The 18997-nt window shown below is 48.1% G+C and overlaps 1 protein-coding gene across 2 annotated transcripts in view; it reads right to left on the reverse strand.

The window, feature by feature from the left end:
• sh3pxd2ab (SH3 and PX domains 2Ab) overlaps positions 1-18997 on the reverse strand; it is a 78798-nt gene that overhangs the window by 45073 nt on the left and 14728 nt on the right. For both annotated transcript variants that reach the window (XM_056291864.1, XM_056291863.1), the window contains exons 3-5: positions 7975-8050; positions 6482-6558; positions 5438-5529 (exon numbers count right to left, since the gene is read on the reverse strand). In XM_056291864.1, coding sequence (XP_056147839.1) covers positions 5438-5529; positions 6482-6558; positions 7975-8050 — 245 coding nt within the window. The remainder of the gene's footprint in view (positions 1-5437; positions 5530-6481; positions 6559-7974; positions 8051-18997) is intronic.

Consider the following 18997-nt stretch of genomic DNA (forward strand, 5'->3'; position numbering starts at 1 on the left):
AAACAAATAACATCCCGACATTGCAATGCTTCAGATAATTATAGTTGGAGCGTTTACCCCTTTCCATTTTACACATCTACATTTTGCCAAAGCTCATCATGCTTGATGTCGATACCAAAAAACAACCATTCCCATGGATGACTTTTCCTTGACCATCAAAGCCTCAAAAGCAGCGGCTCAAACACTTGAGGAAGTTTAGGAAAAGGTCTACATGTAAAGAGTAACATCCGATCCAGTGAGTGAACTTGACTAAATTGGATCTCCCATACTTCACAGAGTGAACTGAATACTTGGGTGGTTTGGCCTTTAGACCTCAATCTGTCAGTCTAAACTGTGCTGTCTCCGAGACTGTGGGGTGCTGAGGTAGGATTATCATGTACTATGCGTGTTTAAAAATGGGTTATGGTGGTGTAAAAACCACTAAATGATCCCTGTCAACCTTCTCTGCCATATATTTGCCTTGAATGTGTTAAGATTGTTTAGAAAGAGAACAAAAATACCAGGTTGGCAAATTAAATGCTCAAACATGCTTTAGGGCCAGTAAAGCTGAAATGAGTCACCAAAATCCACTGGAGTGAAAACAGGTGTGGAGACCAAAACACAGTCAGCAATTTTACCATGCGATAAACCAACCGGGATGCAGGATTTTACATACCATTTGACTATCCAATTGAAAATCAATTTGGTTTAAGCAGAATACATGACTATGCGGATTGCATTGTTGCCAAGTTGTATTAATTGTCAAGAACGTGCTAAGAATTTGGTATGCACTTTTATGAAGTCTCAGAAAATGGGTGGAAAAGTGACTGCCTTTGCTGGTTGTGGTTGTACCTGAGAAAAGTAAGTCATATTAACTTTTTCTTTAAACATAGAATACTAGGGGCGTCCGGGTGGCATGGTGGTCAATTCTGTTGCCTACCAACACGGGGATCACCGGTTCCGACCTGGTCGGGCGTCCCTATAGACACCATTGGCTCGTGTCTGTGGGTGGGAAGCCAGATGTGAGTATGTGTCCTGGTCACTGCACTAGCGCCTCCTCTGGTTGGGTGGGGCGCCTGTTCGGGGGGGGGGGGGTTCTGGGGGGAATAGTGTGATCCTACCACGCGCTACATCCACCTGGTGAAATTCTTCACTGTCAGGGGAAAAGAAGCAGCTGGCGACTCCACATGTATCGGAGGAGGCATGTGGTAGTCTGCAGCCCTCCCTGGATCGGCAGAGGGGGTGGGACAGTGACCGGGACGGCTCGGAAGAGTGGGGTAATTGGCCGGACACAATTGGGGAGAAAAAGGGGGGGAAATTAAAAAAACAAAAACAAAACATATGCTAAACAATTTGTCGAAACCATAAATTGATACTAGCCCAAGATTTTATTTTAAGTGTGTTATAAACTCAAAAAGCTTGAGCACCTATCTGTATAACTGACTCGTTTTTTCACCATACTTTTACTGGCACATGCATTTGCACTCTTACACACATGCAAGCACGCACACACACACACACACAATCAAATGTAGACACTAACACCTTCATGTGAGGCATACTCACACATATGGCTCCGAAACTCCAGCAAAGTCTGGCAATGATTGGGACACTGATGTCAAGGCAAAAGTGCATTAGTCTGACCAGAAATCAACCACTAATGATACCTTATGTGGTTAAACATTGTTGTAGGGTTAGACTTACTGCCAGCCATTAAACAAAATACTGCTCCAAACAACTGTAATATCACTCTTGTAATTTTGTAGGTGTTAATGTTTCCCAAACTGCTAGAATGCGAAACGCCCACAGATTTTGTTAAAATAAAATGCTAAGAGGGCATCTGGGTAGCATAGCGGTCTATTCCGTTGCCTACCAACACAGGGATCCAATAGACTCCAGCTGTAGCAGCTCAGTGTGGAAACCTCTGTCCCCAGACAGCTCTGCGCTCAGACAAGCCAGGCTTCTCCAGGGCTCACCAGTTCGAATCCCCGTGTTACCTCTGGCTTGGTCGGGCATCCCTACAGACACAATTGGTGACTCCACGTGTATCGGAGGAGACATGTGGTAGTCTGCAGCCCTCCCCGGATCAGCAGAGGTGGCGAAGCAGCAACTGAGACAGCTCAAAAAAGTGGGGTAATTGGCCAGGTACAATTGGGGAGGAAAAGGGGGCACTGGGTATGTGAAATGTCTATTACCATGGCAAGGCTATGTAAAAATATGCTTCTGATACTTACAAGTACTTAATATAAACAAATGAGATGTAAAATTTTGGGGGATTGAGCAATAGCTATGTTTCCAGTAGTTAACTTGCTAGTTAACCGCCTACTGATAAATATTCGGACACAGACTACTGTGCCACAACTTCTTTCGAAACTAGTATTTTAACACTTGAGGGCAGACATTAATTAGTAACAGGAAAAAAGTAAATTTTAACCCATCATATTGCCCTCTGTCTACTGCAATCCTCTTTGTTCCCACTTGGTGGAAAAAACTGTACACGATTTTGTACACATTAGCTTGGTCCAGTCCTTGTGTTATAATGCTTCAACAGGCCTTATAAGAGAGACATGACCATAGGGCATATTATAAACTTATCAAAACCACACAAGTCCATCCATCCATCCATTATCCAAACCGCTTATCCGGCTCTCAGGATCGCGGGGATGCTGGAGCCTATCCCAGCAGTCATTGGGCGGCAGGCGGGGAGACACCCTGGACAGTCCGCCAGTCCATCACAAAAATTACTGTACCACCATATACAAATGTGACTTATACACCGAAGTGAATTATATTTGTATTTTTCTTCACATCGCATATCTTTTGCTGAGTGCGACTTATACCACACAAGTCATACTCCTGAAATGTTCACACCTGCTTGTAGAAAGGCGTTTATTTCTAGTGCTATTAGGTGAATCATTAAGGCTAAAGGTGCAGGAATATTTGCAGAGAAACAAGTGATTATTAGCAGGGGCAATATGTCTGTGCTTGCTTTTCACGCTTGCATTGTGAACAAAATTCAACCCAATTCTCTAAGTGCAACAAAAACAACACAAATGCACAAATGAGTACACCCTTCAGCACTCTTCAATTTCCTTTGAGATAACATTCAATGCAAAGTTGCCTCCACACTAATCAAGTAAAAGCAGTCAGATGATTGAATTGTTTCTGTATGGGTTTGGCAAAATATGTTGGAATGTTATTTACCAATAATGATCATTTAGCAGGTGTCTCCAAATCCTAACTTTACAAATCGGTCTTTCCTTCAAAACACATCCATGTTATTGCAATTTCTAAATATGGCAATCCCATTTGTTTCCACATGATATATGATGATGATGTCTAATGGCTACCGACAGAGACACAGGTGAAGTCTCTCTGAATCAATCTTCATGATTGTTTATTGAAGGACAATGAATGATTATCAATCAGCTGCATTGTCTCAAATTTTCTTGGTCATCCTGATATATTTAACATCCTTGTGTCATTGGAGAACAGTAATACATCAAAGTTGAATCAGTTCATCTGGACACAATGTTTCTTGAGAGAGAAACGTTGCATCACTCATCTAAGTGATTTTTTCAGCCCTAAATGACTGCAGGTACCCCACCCTTATAAACAATACAGTGGCATAAAAACCAAAACTAACAATCGGTTTCATGTGCAAATTGACAAGACCATTAACTAGAGTTACAATGGCCATGCGTATGAGTCACAGAGGATTTGGGGTTTGTTTGCAATTACAGCATTGTAAGATGGCGACAGATGTACTCTTAGCCCCCCCCCCCTCGGTTCAGGAATGGTCGTTCCCTCTTCACAGATGAATATGTGAGGATGCATAAAAGTTAACGGTAATACAGTCCTCTATAGCTTGTATCCATCAAGGTTCTCCTTCTAGCAATCAAGTTCAATCGCTCAGTTCATCCCTTGTCATAATTACTCAAAATGCAAAGCTGATTCTGCAAAGGCTCTCTTACTCAGAGGCTAAAAAGGGGCATTGTGTTAAAGTAATCTTTGATGTATTTTTCTTGCATCAGCAGACTCAGTGAACAGTTTTCTAGAGTGTCTCGATGCATGCTCAACAATCCAGGTAAGAGAATCAAAGGTTGAATCAGTTCATCTGGATACGATGTTTATTGACAGATACGTTTCATCACTCATCACTGGTCATGCCCATATTTGCATATGAAAATGGTCGTTGGTTTCGGTCGTTATGCAACTGTATTGTTTATAAGGGTGGGGATACCTGCAGTCAGTTTAGACTGCAGAGGACACTTAGTTGAGTGATGAAACGTTTCTGTCAATAAACGTTGTATCCAGATGAACTGATTCAACCTTCTTTGAATTTTCGAGAGTATTCCACCATTTTCTTGCTGTTTTTCTAACACCTCTTTCTGACATCTCTGAAATCAGATGCCTAATATGTTTGCAGACAGTTACATTTTCATTGTTCTTGAAACAGATGTCCTTAAAAAATTTGGGAAACTGTAGAAAAAGGCCTCTTTTTGCAGGGGCCTGCTCTTTCACATAAATTTGGAACAAAGCGCAAGTCCTTTTTCCCACACAGTGAACTGAGCTCTTGGGTGGTTTGGCCTTTAGACCTCGACCTGTCACTTCAAATGGTGTTGTCCCAGAGACTGCAGGGGGATCGCACTTTGAAGTGGGATTATCATGCACGTGTATTTTGTAATATGGTTCAGTATAGAAAGACCGCTAAAGCACATTACCATGTTTTCCTCCTCATGTGGGTGGGATTGTGCTGATGTAGGATAGTATATGCAAGGTTATGCAAAGTTTAAATTTCACAGTTTGGTAAAGAAATACAATCTCACAGTAATACTGAGCTACAATCCTGTCTCATACCAGCAAGTTTCACATGAAAATGAATTTGCAAGAGACCCTGTCATGGTAAAAGTCCTTTGATATCCATCCAAGATAGCACTCTGCCATTGTTGCTAGTCTGACTTTGAGCTGAGTGGACAAAATGAGTCCCGTCTGCCCTGAGGTCTGAATTTAATCGCCCATTCGTGATAGTACAAAGCCCTCAGTACTGCAGCGGGGATCAGGTGTCATCTCCCAAATGCTGTCATTAATAAAACAAAGTGCCCTTTGACCAACAATCACTCATGTTTGAGACAGTGCAATGTGAAGCTCAAGATGGGTCAGCTTGGCTTTCAGGCATCTGTCTCCACATCTGAACCTCAGAGACACCCCACCCAAACACACACACACACACACACACACACACACACACACACACACACACACACACACACACACACACACACACACCTCCCCTGAGAACAACCCTCTCATTCCTCTTACACGCCTCCTACATTCCACCAGATGGCGATGTTTCAAATCTTAACAGCAGGGCCTTTGAGATAATGCTAATTGCTCAATGATAACCTCATGTGCACAGGCTGGTAATTTCTTCATGTAAACAGTGGATGAGACTTACTCCTTGGGAGGGTTGAGGTCCTCTGCCTTGGTCTCAAAGAACCTCAGAACCTCCTCGCTTTGGGAGATGAGAGAGGGAAGTTTCATCAGAGCCTGTGTTGAGAAGGATGGAGAGCTGAAAAGTTGCAACTGGTTTATCCAATATGTTTCTGAGCCCACAATTAAAGTTCCACAAAGTTGCATGCTCTATATAGGAGCACACACCCAAAAGTGTTACTGTTTGGTTTCAATGGGGATGAATAAGCAGTTTAACAGTAGTCATTGTCCGGTTGGAGTGCGTGCAAGGGAAGCAAGATGGTTCACAGCCCAAAAGGCAGGATACACACAGAGGAGCTATTGAGGGCAATATAGTACGACTACCAATTTATGACAATTTTAAATGCAGATGTATTCGAAGTTGCATGGGTACATCTACTGCACAAGAAACAAAAAAAAAACAGATCGTCAAAAATACATTGTAACATGGATCTTTTTTTCTGAGACATGTTTGTCCTGGGCTGAACTTGTGTCACCACTGATATGGCTCTTTTTATTTTATTTCTTTTTTTAATTGCATGTGTGATCTGTTGGGGTGGCCAACCCACCTGACTGACATTTCCTTCTCTGACCTAATAAACATGACAAGGTGAGGTAGCCAGCTGTGTTCACATCCACACATTATCCTCTTGCTGATTCATTCTCATGCGGATGCTGCCTTTTTCCCTGCCTGCCCCTATTTCCCCCGTTTCCTTCATAAGCTGCCTATTTACATTGGTGTAAGGAAATGACCAGCGCAGATAGAGCCGCCGCTTTCCTGTTGAGGCATGTGGGATGGCTTGACCATGTTGTGGCAAACATGCACAGGGAACGTGACACAAACGGAAAAATGCTTGTCTGAAAATAAGTAGCTGAATTTCTGTTAGCCACTGTATCTTTATCTTAATTTTGGAAAAAAAAATTGTACTGTTTCAACAACAAACCCAGTGACAGGACTAAGATTAAAAAAAAAAGTGGTGAAACAACTAGCGCTCTGTGGGCAGTGTCTGACAGGAAGAATTTGCCTTACTTGGCAATAGTTATCCAAGTGCTTCAGTCTTTTCACAGCAACATCTCTAATGTGACTTCGCCGAAACAAGACTTTACCTGAAAAAAAAGAAGAGTACTGTCAGTTATAACTTCTCAATTTGACTTAGTTTCTGCTCTGTTATGCTCAAAATAATTTCATTATAGAGAATATATAGCTGTAAAACAGCACAACTCAACATTGCAGCAATTAATACAAAAAGCCAAAATCTAAATCCAAATCATCACTCATAAATCACCACTCACTCATAACATAAAAATTCTGCTTTTGTATCTTCCGTGTATTCATTTGTTAAAGTACTAGCAGAGGGAGGATCTGAACTACATCAAGGGACATTATTTCCATTTAGTACTCTTCAGTAACTCACTAGAATATATAATGTGTATATCTCAAGTCATTAAGTGTATAACCAGTGCTAGGGTCCAAAGATCCCCACTGTCAAAAGAAATCTTAAGTATAGCAACTGGGGTAACCTTGATTCTGAGAATTTAGATGCATCGAGTATGTTTTTTTCCCCCCATTTCTCTCAACAATTGTATCCGGCCAATTACCCCACTCTTCCAAGCTGTCCCAGTCGCTGTTCCACCCCCTCTGCTGATCCGGGGAGGGCTGCAGACTACCACATGCCTCTTCTGATACATGTGGAGTTGCCAGCTGCTTCCTTTCACCTGAAAGTGAGAAGTTTCGCCAGGGGGGCATAGCGTGTGGGAGGATCACACTATTCCCCCCAGTCCCCCCTCGCTCCACCTCAAACAGGCATCCCGACCGACCAACCAGAGGAGGCGCTAGTGCAGCGACCAGGACACATACCCACATCCAGCTTGCCTCCCGCAAACACGGCCATTTGTGTCTGTCAGGACACCCGACCAAGCCGGAGATAACACAGGAATTCAAACTGGCGAACCCCCGTGTTGGTAGGCAACGGAATAGACCGCTATGCTACCCAGATGCCCTTGATTCTGAGAATTTAGATGTATAGAATATTTAGGGCAGTGGGGAATGTTAACGTCACAGTGTGTTAGCATGTACAGCAAACCCCATGGTGGGCTTCTATGGTAGAGATCAAAACATCTTAACCCAGACTAAACTGTACAACCTGTCTAACAAAGGGGCTCTTCACTGCTCTACCAGGCTCTCAGCCACACTGTCTTTATCAGATTAGATGGATCCTCCTCTGACAGCCTCTTATTTCCATTCCAGACCATGAACAGATTTGGTTTGTTTGGAGCACAACTGTTAGTAACACAATACAATGTCGTAGGCCATGCAATGGAGTATGTAGGAGTACAAACAAATATCTGTTGTGTATGAAAATGTCATGAGGTCCTTTTGTTGCTCTGCATTCTTTGATAAAACAGTCTGTTGGACAGACACCAGGAAATGGTAAAAAAAAAAAACTTGGATAAGCATGACGTTATATTTTATAGTGCCGTATGTGTTGTGTTGTATCCTGTTGCCCATGCTCATGTGCTTACCAGGCAGAAATGGAATGATTCTCTTTTTCGGGTCCTTTTGCCCTCCCTCAATTGGGAACTTGTCAAGGATCTGCATCTGGGACAGCAAAGATCAAGAGAGCAAAATGAGTGCACGAAAAATAACCCAGGCTGCAAATTTGGAAAACACCCTTTTTCCATTGTGCTATTTTGACCGAACAATTCTGACCGAAAAAAAAGAACGTTATCTAGGCTATCAGTTGAATAGCTGATGGTTAAACTGCTTAAACTGGCTTTTATTTATCATAAGTTAATCTGAGATTTTTCAAAGTGGAGGAATCAGAAATGAGATCAGCTACAGAAACACACGAGGGTCATACAGCAGATGACCCCCCCACCCCCCAGTTCCCTCAGTTCCAGGACTGCAATACAGGGTGTAATTACATAGCCTCTGAAGAGCCACTATGTTGAGTCACTAGACATGGGGTCGCTTTGATCTCTGAGGCAGAGCAGACAGACTTGCATCACCCACGCTCGTCTGAAAACACAAGTTCCACGTTGAGAGCTTAGAAAGTAATCAGAATGCAGAAATAACACTTTCAGGGATGAATACATGTGCACAGACCGGCTCTTAGTCATGTTTGTATTAATTATATATGGTTCTTTTAGGCATTAAAACGATATAAAAAGATATTTCGGTGGATTCTGATGACACAGAGGTGGGCGCATGAAATATTGAGCAACTCAGTAATGCAATTGGGTCAAAGTTGCAGCTGTGTGAGAGGCAGAAGTGTACTGTCTGAAGTCGTCTCCTGTAAGGATAGCATAATAGTGCGTAAGTGGGTGTTTCAACATGTGTCTAGTTGAATATATGAACATGTGTGCATACTGTATGTCCCCGTGTGTGTAAGCAAGCTTTTCCTATGCTATGCTTAATGCACAAGCATGTTCTGTTGAGTGTTCAAGAAGCACGGACGTGCCAAAGCGTGAAGCGTACGTCTGTTTTAACACACTTACAGAGTTTCTAGTTTCCTCATCTAATACATCACAGCAAAACCCCGAGGTAAATGAATTCACATGGGAGCATCCTACAGTAAAAAGGTCTCAAATCCAGCTTTACCTCCGCCTTGCTGCTGCTTTTTCTTGTTCCAGATGTGCTCCGTTGATTGGCAAAGGCTATGAGCAGCGAGTTAAAACACACACACACTTGGGCCTGGAGACTAGGCTAGATCCAGAGTGGGCCAGAGGGACCCAGGTGGACAAACACAGTCAAGACTACTTGGAGGGTAAAGTTGGATCCACTCTGTCTGGGCCTGTAGGAGTTGTTTGTGGGAGTTTTTCAAGCGAGAGGTGGTTTGGTTTTCTCTTATTGTGGTTTTTTCTTTTCTCTACTCTGCTGCCTTAGCTGAAACTTTAAATCGCTCCTTGGCTTTGGCATTTCCCCCTCTCCTTGGTAATATCGACAGCAAACGAGGAGTGGTTTCCTTTGAGGAAAAAAAAAGGCAGCAGTCATCATTGTCTTTTGAGGGAGAGGTGAAAATGCTGAACATCAAGAGCTGCCCCTGGTTAACCAAAAATGCCTCGATAAGCAGAAATGCACACAAGGGCTTTTTTCTTTTTCTTTTTTAGTTTCTCATGATGAGTTATTACTCCTTAACTTGAAGAGAGAAGAACATCAAAAACGATACCAACTATATTTCTTTAGAAAGCGACTTGAAAAAATTAAGTCAGAACTGATGTACAAGAAGTCTGACCCCCCCCCCCCTTTTTTTACTCCCCAATTGTATCCGGCCAATTGCACTATTCTTCCGAGCTATCCCGGTCGCTGCTCCACCCCTTCTGCCAATCCGGGGAGGGCTGCAGACTACCACATGCCTCCTCCCATACATGTGCAGTCGCCAGCCACTTCTTTTCACCTGACAGTGAGGAATTTCACCAGGGGGCATAGCGCGTGGGAGGATCACGCTATTCCCTCGTTACCCCCCCCCCGGACAGACCCCCGACCGACCAGAGGAGGCGCTAGTGCAGCGACTAGGACACATACCTGTAATGATCTGTGCCCTCTGGCTATGTTAACTTATAACATTAATAAAGCAAGGACGACTTCTCTCGTGCTGGGTGTTTATTCACCGACCGGATTCCCACTGACGTTGTTACGTACATCACGTGACTTTGTTGTGGCGCTACGGAAAGCCATAAGGGACATTAGCAAATCAAATGTTACTAGCAAATATTACATCTCCCTTTTTCTGAAAAGTGCTGCTTTCTCTGCAGAGATACAGACCACGTTGAGCACGTTTATAAGCGAATACAATCTTAATAAGAAAGAATATGAAAGTGGAACTCTTATATAACTGGACTGCAACAAAGTAGTGTAAAACATTTCCTTCACTGTCTAAATGTGACACCGTAATAACATTTCATCTTTTTTTTTTCATGTCATTACTGGTAACTGCAAACAGCAGGTAGGTACACAAGGTAAGTGAACGCTGTAAATATTTCTTTTCAAAACATAGCAGGTATAGTACAGGTTGGTGTAAAATTCTCTCTTTTTTTAACATTCATAAGTCAAGGATTTGTCTTGGTTTGATCGTGCGACCTGACCTCGTGGTGTACCCAGGCTGTGTGTCTGGTTGTCGCTGATTGTTCGTGTCTGGAGGTTCAGCATGCTCTTGCTGATGGGCTTGTGTGTTGTTGTTAGCGCTGGTAACAGTCTGCTGTGAAGTGTGTGTGTGTGTAGTGTGAGTGTTCACTCTGCTTTGTCGCAGGTGTTGACGGTTGCGTTGGTAGATCTGACCTTCTTTGGTTTGGATGTGGTAGCTCCTGTCTGTGTTCGCTGGTCTTTCCACAGTTGCAGGTCTCCAGGATCCATCCTCCTGCCGGAAGCGGATTGGTGTGCCTGCGGGCAGGTGGGGCAGAGGTTTGGCTGTTCGGTTGTAGTATGCCTGCTGGCGCTGTTGACATACCTCTCTCCTTTTGTGAACATCCTCCTGACTGGCGATCTGTGGCTGCAGGCGTTTTGCTGTTGATGGGAGAATGGACCGCAGCCTCCAACTCATCAGTAGCTGTGCCGGTGATTTCAGGTTGTCCACCGGTGTGTTGCGATACTCCAGTAAGCTCATGTAGGGGTCTTTGTTCTCAGCTTTGGCTTTGTCCAGGATGCGTTTGGCCGTCTGGACAGTCTTCTCGGAGAGGCCGTTGCTCTTTGGGTAGTGGGGGCTTCTGGTGGTGTGTGAGAAACCCCATGTCTGTGAGAAGTTGCGGAACTCACCAGAGCTGTAGCACGGACCGTTGTCGCTGATGATAGTCTCGGGGATTCCGTGTCGAGCCATTGCTGCTTTCAGCTTCATGATGACGGCAGATGAGGTGCAGCTGTAAAGTCTCTCTAGCTCGAAGAATCTGGAGTAGTAGTCCACAGTGACTATGAAGTCCTGTGAGTTCCATGTGAATAGGTCTGTGCCTATCACTTGCCACGGCCGCTCGGGTATGGCGTGTGACATCATTGGTTCCTTTGCATTTGCGCTGCGCCGTTCTTGGCATATGCTGCAGTCTGCTACCGCATCCTCGATCTGTTTCCCCATGCCAGGCCAGAACAGTAAGTCTCTTGCTCGGCATTTGCTTTTTTCCACGCCAAGGTGGCTGGCATGGATGCGCTGTATCATGTCCTTGCGAAGCTTTTGGGGGACAATGATTCTCTCACCTTTGAACAGGATACCGTCCATTTCTGAGGTTTCTGCTCTGTGGTTCCAGTATTCCTGGATGCTGGGCGGGCACTTTTTCTTTGTGTCTGGCCAGCCAGTGAGTGTGGCTCGTCTGAGTGCGGTGAGCTGTGGATCTTGCGCTGTTTCCTGCTTGATTTCTGTGAGTCTTGTGTCGCTCAGAGGGATGTTGCTGAGGACTGTGTGCACTTGGGCCTCCAACCCTTCCTGTAGGTCACTGTCGTGGTGTTCTATTGACTTGCGTGACAGTGTGTCGGCCACCGGTATGTCCTTACCGGGGCGGTGGATGATTTGGATGTCGTATTTTTGGAGCGCCAGGATCATCCGTTGCAGCCGGGGTGGTGCTGCTGCCAGTGGCTTTTTTAGTATTGCCTCCAGAGGCTTGTGGTCTGACTCCACAATCACTTTCCGTCCGTACATGTACTCGTGGAACCTCTTGCAGCCGAAGACCACAGCGTAGAGCTCCTTCTCTATCTGTGCGTAGTTTTCTTCAGTGCTGTTGAGTGACTTGGACGCATAGGCAATTGGTTTGCCATCTTGGAGCATGACAGCCCCAAGGCCACTTTTGGATGCATCAACTTGGAGTCGCAGCTCTTTCTGCGGGTCGAAATATGAGAGTAATGGACCTGGGTGCTGTGTAATGAGATTCTTCATCTCTTGGAACGCCTTGTCGTGGACTGCATCCCACATAAACTCACTGTCCTGTTTCAGAAGCTGTCTGAGGGGTGAGTTTATCTGTGAGAGGTGTGGAGCGAATCTGGCGAGGTAGTTGATCATGCCGAGGACTGTCTCCAGCTCTGCTTTGTTCTGTGGGGGTTGCATGTCCTTGACCGCCTTCACCTTGTGTGGGTCTGGTTTGATGCCTTCGTGTGAGAGCGTGTGGCCAAAGTAGCTTACCTCGGATACGCATATGTGACACTTGTCGGGGTTGAGCCTCACCCCTCGCTCCCTTGTGTGCTTCAGCATCGCTCTGAGACGCTGGTCATGTTCCTCTTTAGTCTTGCCGAACACTAGTATGTCGTCCACTATGGCCGTCACACCGTCCAATCCTTCATATGTTTCATCCACGCGTCTCTGGAACTCGTCTTGAGCGGACACGATTCCGAATGGCAGTCTGAGGAAACGATACCTGCCAAACACTGTGTTAAATGTCGTCAACATTGAGGATTCAGTGCTCAGTTTGATGGCCCAATAGCCTGACCGTGCGTCTAACACGCTAAAGTACTCAGCTCCAGCGAGCTTTGTGGTGGCGTCCTCCAGCGTGGGGAGGGGGTAGTGAGGTCGTCGTATCACTTTGTTAAGAGCTCTGGGGTCTAAACACACTCTAAGTTTGCCTGTCTTTGGCTTCTCAACAATGACGAGTGCGTTCACCCATTCTGTGGGTTCTGTTAATTTACAGATTATGCCGCCTTTCTCCATGCTGTCAAGCTCGTCCCTCAGTTTGCTGCGTAGGGCGATGGGGATTCTGCGTGGCGGGCAAACGACCGGCGTTGCATCTGGTGTGACGCGGAAGGTGCACTCGCCTGGGAACTCTCCTATTCCCTGGAAAACATCTGCATACTCATCCATTATGCTCTGTGATGTGACATTGTTTTCCTCGCTCACAGCCATCACTATTTTTACCAAGTTTAGGTCACGGCATGTTTTCATTGCCATGATTGGTGGGGCGTTTGTGTCAATGACGTAAAAGTCCAGCATCATTGCATTGTCTCTGTACTTACATTTGAGTTTGCATGTGCCTTTCACGCTCAGCGCGCCTCCTCCATATTCAGTGAGTCTGTGTATTGCTGGTTTCAGTGTCACATTTTTGAACAGCGTCTGGGACAGGTTGGTGGGAATAGTATTGGCCTGTGCCCCAGTGTCTAGTTTAAACTTTACCTTCTGTGGAGGTGTGCCAATTCCAACCTCTACGTAAGCCTGCTCGTTGCTTTTTCCGTTGTTCTCTATTGAGATGCAGTCTATGTACAGCTCTGTCTGTTCTCCCACAGCGGTGCTCTCCACTGTAATGTTGTCGAAGTACAGTTCTTCCTGCTCTCTGTCAGTGGTGTACTCTTCTGGGTTCTCTCCGACGGCATGTACTGTGCCGCGGTAGTACTTTGTCTGTCCCTGGGAGCTAGACTTGCATACTTTAGCAAAATGATTGAGCTTCTTGCATTTAATGCATTGTTTACCCTTAGCTGGGCAAGTGGCTTTAGCGCCGTGTAGCCCTCCACAATAGCTACACGCCCTAGCGGCGGTGCTAACGTTACCTTCCCTTTGTCTGAAGTTAGCGTTAGCTGCTTTGGGTGCGTTCGGTTTGTAAGTCTGTCTGCCTATTGCGTGCACCGTTTCATGTGTGCTGCCCTGGCCCATAAACTTTAGCTGTTGCTTTGCTAGCTCGGGTGAGCGGGCTACATCTATGGCTTTTTCTAGCGTGAGCTCAGCTCCCTGGGTAAGTAGCTTTTCTCTCACTCTGGGTGAGTTGGTGGCAAACACGATGCGGTCCCTGACCATCTCGTCGGCATTTGGGTAGCCACAGTCTTTGACTAGGAGCTTTAGCTCAGTTACAAATTGTTCGAAGGATTCACTCTCTCCCTGCATCTTTTCATGAAATTTATACCTGGCATAAATCGGGTTTGCTTTGGGGGTGATGTACTCAGTGTACTTATCGTAGTACGTTTCTAGCTTCTTGGCTTGTTCTCCGCTGAGTGTCCAAGTGTTGTGCACATCGCGCCCTTTTTCCCCTATCCAGAGCAGGAGGTAGCTGCATTTCTCCTCTTCGTTCTTCCCGCGCAGGGGGCCCTTGAACATTAGCTCCGTTGTTTGTCGAAATCGTCTCCATGCTTCAGGTAAGTTCGCCGATTCCCAGTCCATCCGTGGAGCTGGAACGCCGTACGAATCCATATTGGGTATTTAAACTCCGCTACCCTGACACCATGTAATGATCTGTGCCCTCTGGCTATGTTAACTTATAACATTAATAAAGCAAGGACGACTTCTCTCGTGCTGGGTGTTTATTCACCGACCGGATTCCCACTGACGTTGTTACGTACATCACGTGACTTTGTTGTGGCGCTACGGAAAGCCGTAAGGGACATTAGCAAATCAAATGTTACTAGTGTGGAGTTAGAAAACAACGAGACAGGAGACGTGAGAGTAGACGTAGTCGAGGTAGTTTACTTGCTCCAACTTTGCATGTCATACGTTCGACAACGACACTGAACTGACTGTGAACCGGAAGCGGAAGTGCATTATCTGACCCCTCGCCTCTTCCCTTAAAGGTACACCGTCCTCTTAGGTGAATGTCTCTCGATATATAGATGTGGGTCACCACACAGGCCCCCCCAGAATTCACCTAAACAAAACAATGCAAAACAGCAAAAGTGCAAGTCATGAACATAAAAATAGACTCTACAACAGAACAGTCAATGACATAGTGCAAAGTCACGGGGAAAACAGGTGACGAGTCGGAGGGCGGACCCTGCGACCATAACGGCTGCGCTTCACAGGAGGGGAAACAGATGGGGCCGAAACCCGGGCCATAGGCGGGGCCGAAGCAGGAACAGAGGCAGGTGCCGGGGCTGACCTAGGAGGGCGCCCCCGCCGCGGGGGTAGGGCCAATTGCATTGGCTCCCCAATGTCCAAGTGAGCGGGCTTGAGACGGTCTATAGCGACCCGCTCCGGCCTGCCCCCCATGTCCACCACAAAGTTCTTATCCCCCGCCTCCAGGACGCGGAAGGGCCCGTCGTATGGGGGCTGCAGCGGGGACCGATGGCTGTCGTGCCTAATGAAGAAATACATCGCTGATGGCAGATCCTTGGGGACGTAGGACCGGGGGAGGCAGTGTTGAGACATCGGAACGGGAGCGAAGGCACCGGCAGCGCTCCGGGACGCACTGAGGTGAGAGGCGGCCGACCAGGGAGCCGTAGCATCCGGAAGAAACTCCCCCGGAACCCGCAGGGGCTGGCCATACACCAGCTCAGCGGAGGAGGTCTGGAGGTCTTCCTTCGGGGCCGAACGCAGGCCGAGCATGACCCACGGGAGCCGGTCCATCCAGTCGCAGCCAGTGAGGCTTGCCCGCAGAGCGGCTTTCATGTCCCGATGGAACCGCTCACAAAGTCCGTTGCTCTGCGGGTTGTACGCCGTAGTGCGGTGGATCTTCATCCCCAGGTGCTCAGCGACCGCCGTCCAGAGCTCCGAGGTAAACTGGGAGCCCCGGTCGCTCGTGATGTCACCAGGCGTGCCGAAACGGGCCACCCAGCAGCCGATGAACGCCCGCGCTACCTCTGCTGCCGTCGTGGAGGACAAGGGAATAGCCTCTGGTCACCTGGTGGCCCTGTCCACAATAGTGAGGAGGAATGTATAACCACGGGAGGGGGGCAGGGGACCCACCAGGTCAACATTGACGTGGTCAAACCGCCTCTCTGGAACCACAAACGGCGCCAAAGGGGCCTTGGTATGGCGGTGCACCTTGGCGCGTTGGCACGCCACACACGAGCCGGCCCAGGCTCTAACATCCTTACGGAGCCCAGGCCAAACGAACTTGACGCTCACCAGCTTGGTCGAGGCCTTCACTCCCGGGTGGGAAAGGCCATGGACGGTGTCGAAAACTCGGCGCCGCCAGGAAGTAGGCACCAGGGGGCGCGGTTGACCGGTGGAGATGTCACAGAGGAGGGTGGTGTTGGCCGCGTCAAACGTCACTTCCTCCAGCCGTAGCGCCGTAGGGGTCGACCGGTAGTCTTGAACGGTCGCGTCCTTGGCTTGGTCCGCTGCCATAGCGGCGTAGTCGAGTCCCAAGTGAACGGCGTTAACAACTGCCCGTGAAAGGCAGTCGGCGACGAAGTTATCCTTGCCCGACACGTGTTGTATGTCCGTGGTAAACTCGGAAACCGCCGCGAGATGGCGCTGCTGACGCCCAGACCACGGTTCTGAGGTTTTGGCCATACAGAACGTCAGCGGTTTGTGGTCCACGAAAGCGGTGAACTGTTGGCCCTCCAATAGGAACCTAAAGTGTCTGGTTGCGAGGAAGAGACCCAGTAGTTCCCTATCAAAGGTGCTGTATTTGCGCTCGCTCTCACGGAGTTGTTTACTGAAGAACGCCAACGGCTGCCAGCCCCCCTCCACCCACTGCTCACACACGGCCCCCACGACGTAGTCGGAGGCATCCGTTGTAAGGGCTATGGGGGCGGCAGGCGACGGGTGAGCTAGCAGCGCAGCGTTGGCCAGCGCGGTCTTGGCGGCCACAAAAGCCTCGTCCATCCCCGAAGACCAGTCCAGCTCGTCCTTAGACTTCTTACCCCGCAGGGCCTCATACAGGGGACGCATGATGTGGGCGGCACGGGGCAGGAAACGGTTATAAAAGTTCACCATGCCCAGGAATCCCTGCAGCGACTGTACAGTGCGGGGGCGAGGGAACATGGTGACAGCCTCAACCCTGGCAGGGAGGGGAACGGCCCCCTGTGGAGTGATGTGGTGCCCGAGGAAGGTGATGGACGACTCCCCGAACTGACACTTAGCCGGATTGATGATGAGGCCGTGTTCGCTGAGCCTGTCGAACAGCTGTGTGAGGTGCGTCATGTGTTCCTCCTCCGACGCGCTGGCCACGAGGATGTCGTCTAAGTACACAAACAAAAATGGCATGTCACGGAGCACAGAATCCATAAGGCGCTGAAACGTCTGCGCCGCCCCTTTAAGGCCGAAAGGCATACGTAAAAACTCAAAGAGCCCAAAGGGTGTGATGACAGCCGTTTTTGGGACATCCAGTGGGTGGACCAGCACTTGGTGATACCCCCGCACTAAGTCGATTTTGGAATAGATGGCAGCGCCCGCCAGATGGGTAGAGAAATCTTGTATGTGCGGTATGGGGTACCGGTCGGGGGTCGTGGCATTGTTTAGGCGACGGTAGTCCCCGCACGGGCGCCAACCCCCGTCGGCCTTAGTAACCATGTGAAGAGGGGAAGCCCACGGGCTGTCAGAACGGCGGACAATGCCGAGGCGCTCCATAGTCGAAAACTCCTCCCTGGCTATTGCGAGCTATTGCGGCGTCCATCTGGGGGCCGTGACTGTCGGTCATCGTGTCCACAGCTTGTGCTGGTAGTATGCTGCGTTGAGCGCCAGAGTCAACCAGCAGCCGTCGGCCCGACAAGGAGTCTCTGATGAACAACAGCTTGCAGTCACGGCCGGCGCCCATAGCCGTTAACGAGCGCCGGCCTTGGCGTTTCCCTGAACCCTGTAATTGCAGGGTTTGCGACACCGTTTTGCTTTTGCCCCAAACCTGGCATGGTAATAACAGAGCCCGTCGTCAGGTTGGCAGCGGGCTGTCACCGCAGCCGCGGTGTCCATATAGTCGTACACAGGTGGTGGTGGGGCGGTCTGGTGGGGTAGCAGGGCATGCACAAACTGTTGCCGGTTGGCCAGGAAAACCCTGTCTGCTTCAGCAGCCAGAGAACGGTAGTCCTTGGAGGCGGCGAGAGGAGAACTGGCCAGTGCTGTGCGTACAGGTGCGGGGAGCTGCCTCAGAAAAATGTGTGTGAAAAGAAAGGCCGGATCAGCCGATCCCAGCACAGACAGCATTTTTTCCATTAACTCAGACGGTTTGCCGTCGCCGAGGCCATTCGGGGACAGTAAACGGTCTGCCTTCTCCAGCTCCGACAGTTCAAATAGTTTCAGGAGGAATGTCTTTATAGCATCGTACTTGCCAGCAGCTGGCGGAGCTTCCAACAGCGTCATTGCTCGCGCCGTTGTCGATGCGTCTAACGCCGCCACTACGTAGAAGTACTGCGTTGCATCCTGCGTTATCCCTCTCAGCTGGAACTGGGCTTCCACATGTTGAAACCACGGCCGTGGATTATGCTGCCAAAAGTCGGGTAGCTTCACAGTAGCGGTGTAAATGCTAGCGTTAGCAATAGCCATGTTGTTAGCACCGGCGTCGTCGTTGTCAGACATACTCGTATTAGTAGTTAGATCACGTCGGGGTCACCAATGTGGAGTTAGAAAACGAGACAGGAGACGTGAGAGTAGACGTAGTCGAGGTAGTTTACTAGCTCCAACTTTGCATGTCATACGTTCGACAACGACACTGAACTGACTGTGAACCGGAAGCGGAAGTGCATTATCTGACCCCTCGCCTCTTCCCTTAAAGGTACGCCGTCCTCTTAGGTGAATGTCTCTCGATATATAGATGTGGGTCACCACACTAGCAAATATTACAATACCCACATCCGGCTTCCCACCCGCAGACACCCGACCAAGCCGGAGGTAACACGGGGATTCGAACCGGTGATCCCCGTGTTGGTACGCAACAGAATAGATGGCTACTGTAATGATCGCTGCCTAGGCGTCCATTTTGTGACGTATTACTTCCGTTG

Source organism: Lampris incognitus, chromosome 13, assembly GCF_029633865.1.
Source record: "Lampris incognitus isolate fLamInc1 chromosome 13, fLamInc1.hap2, whole genome shotgun sequence".
Taxonomy (NCBI): Eukaryota; Metazoa; Chordata; class Actinopteri; order Lampriformes; family Lampridae; genus Lampris; species Lampris incognitus.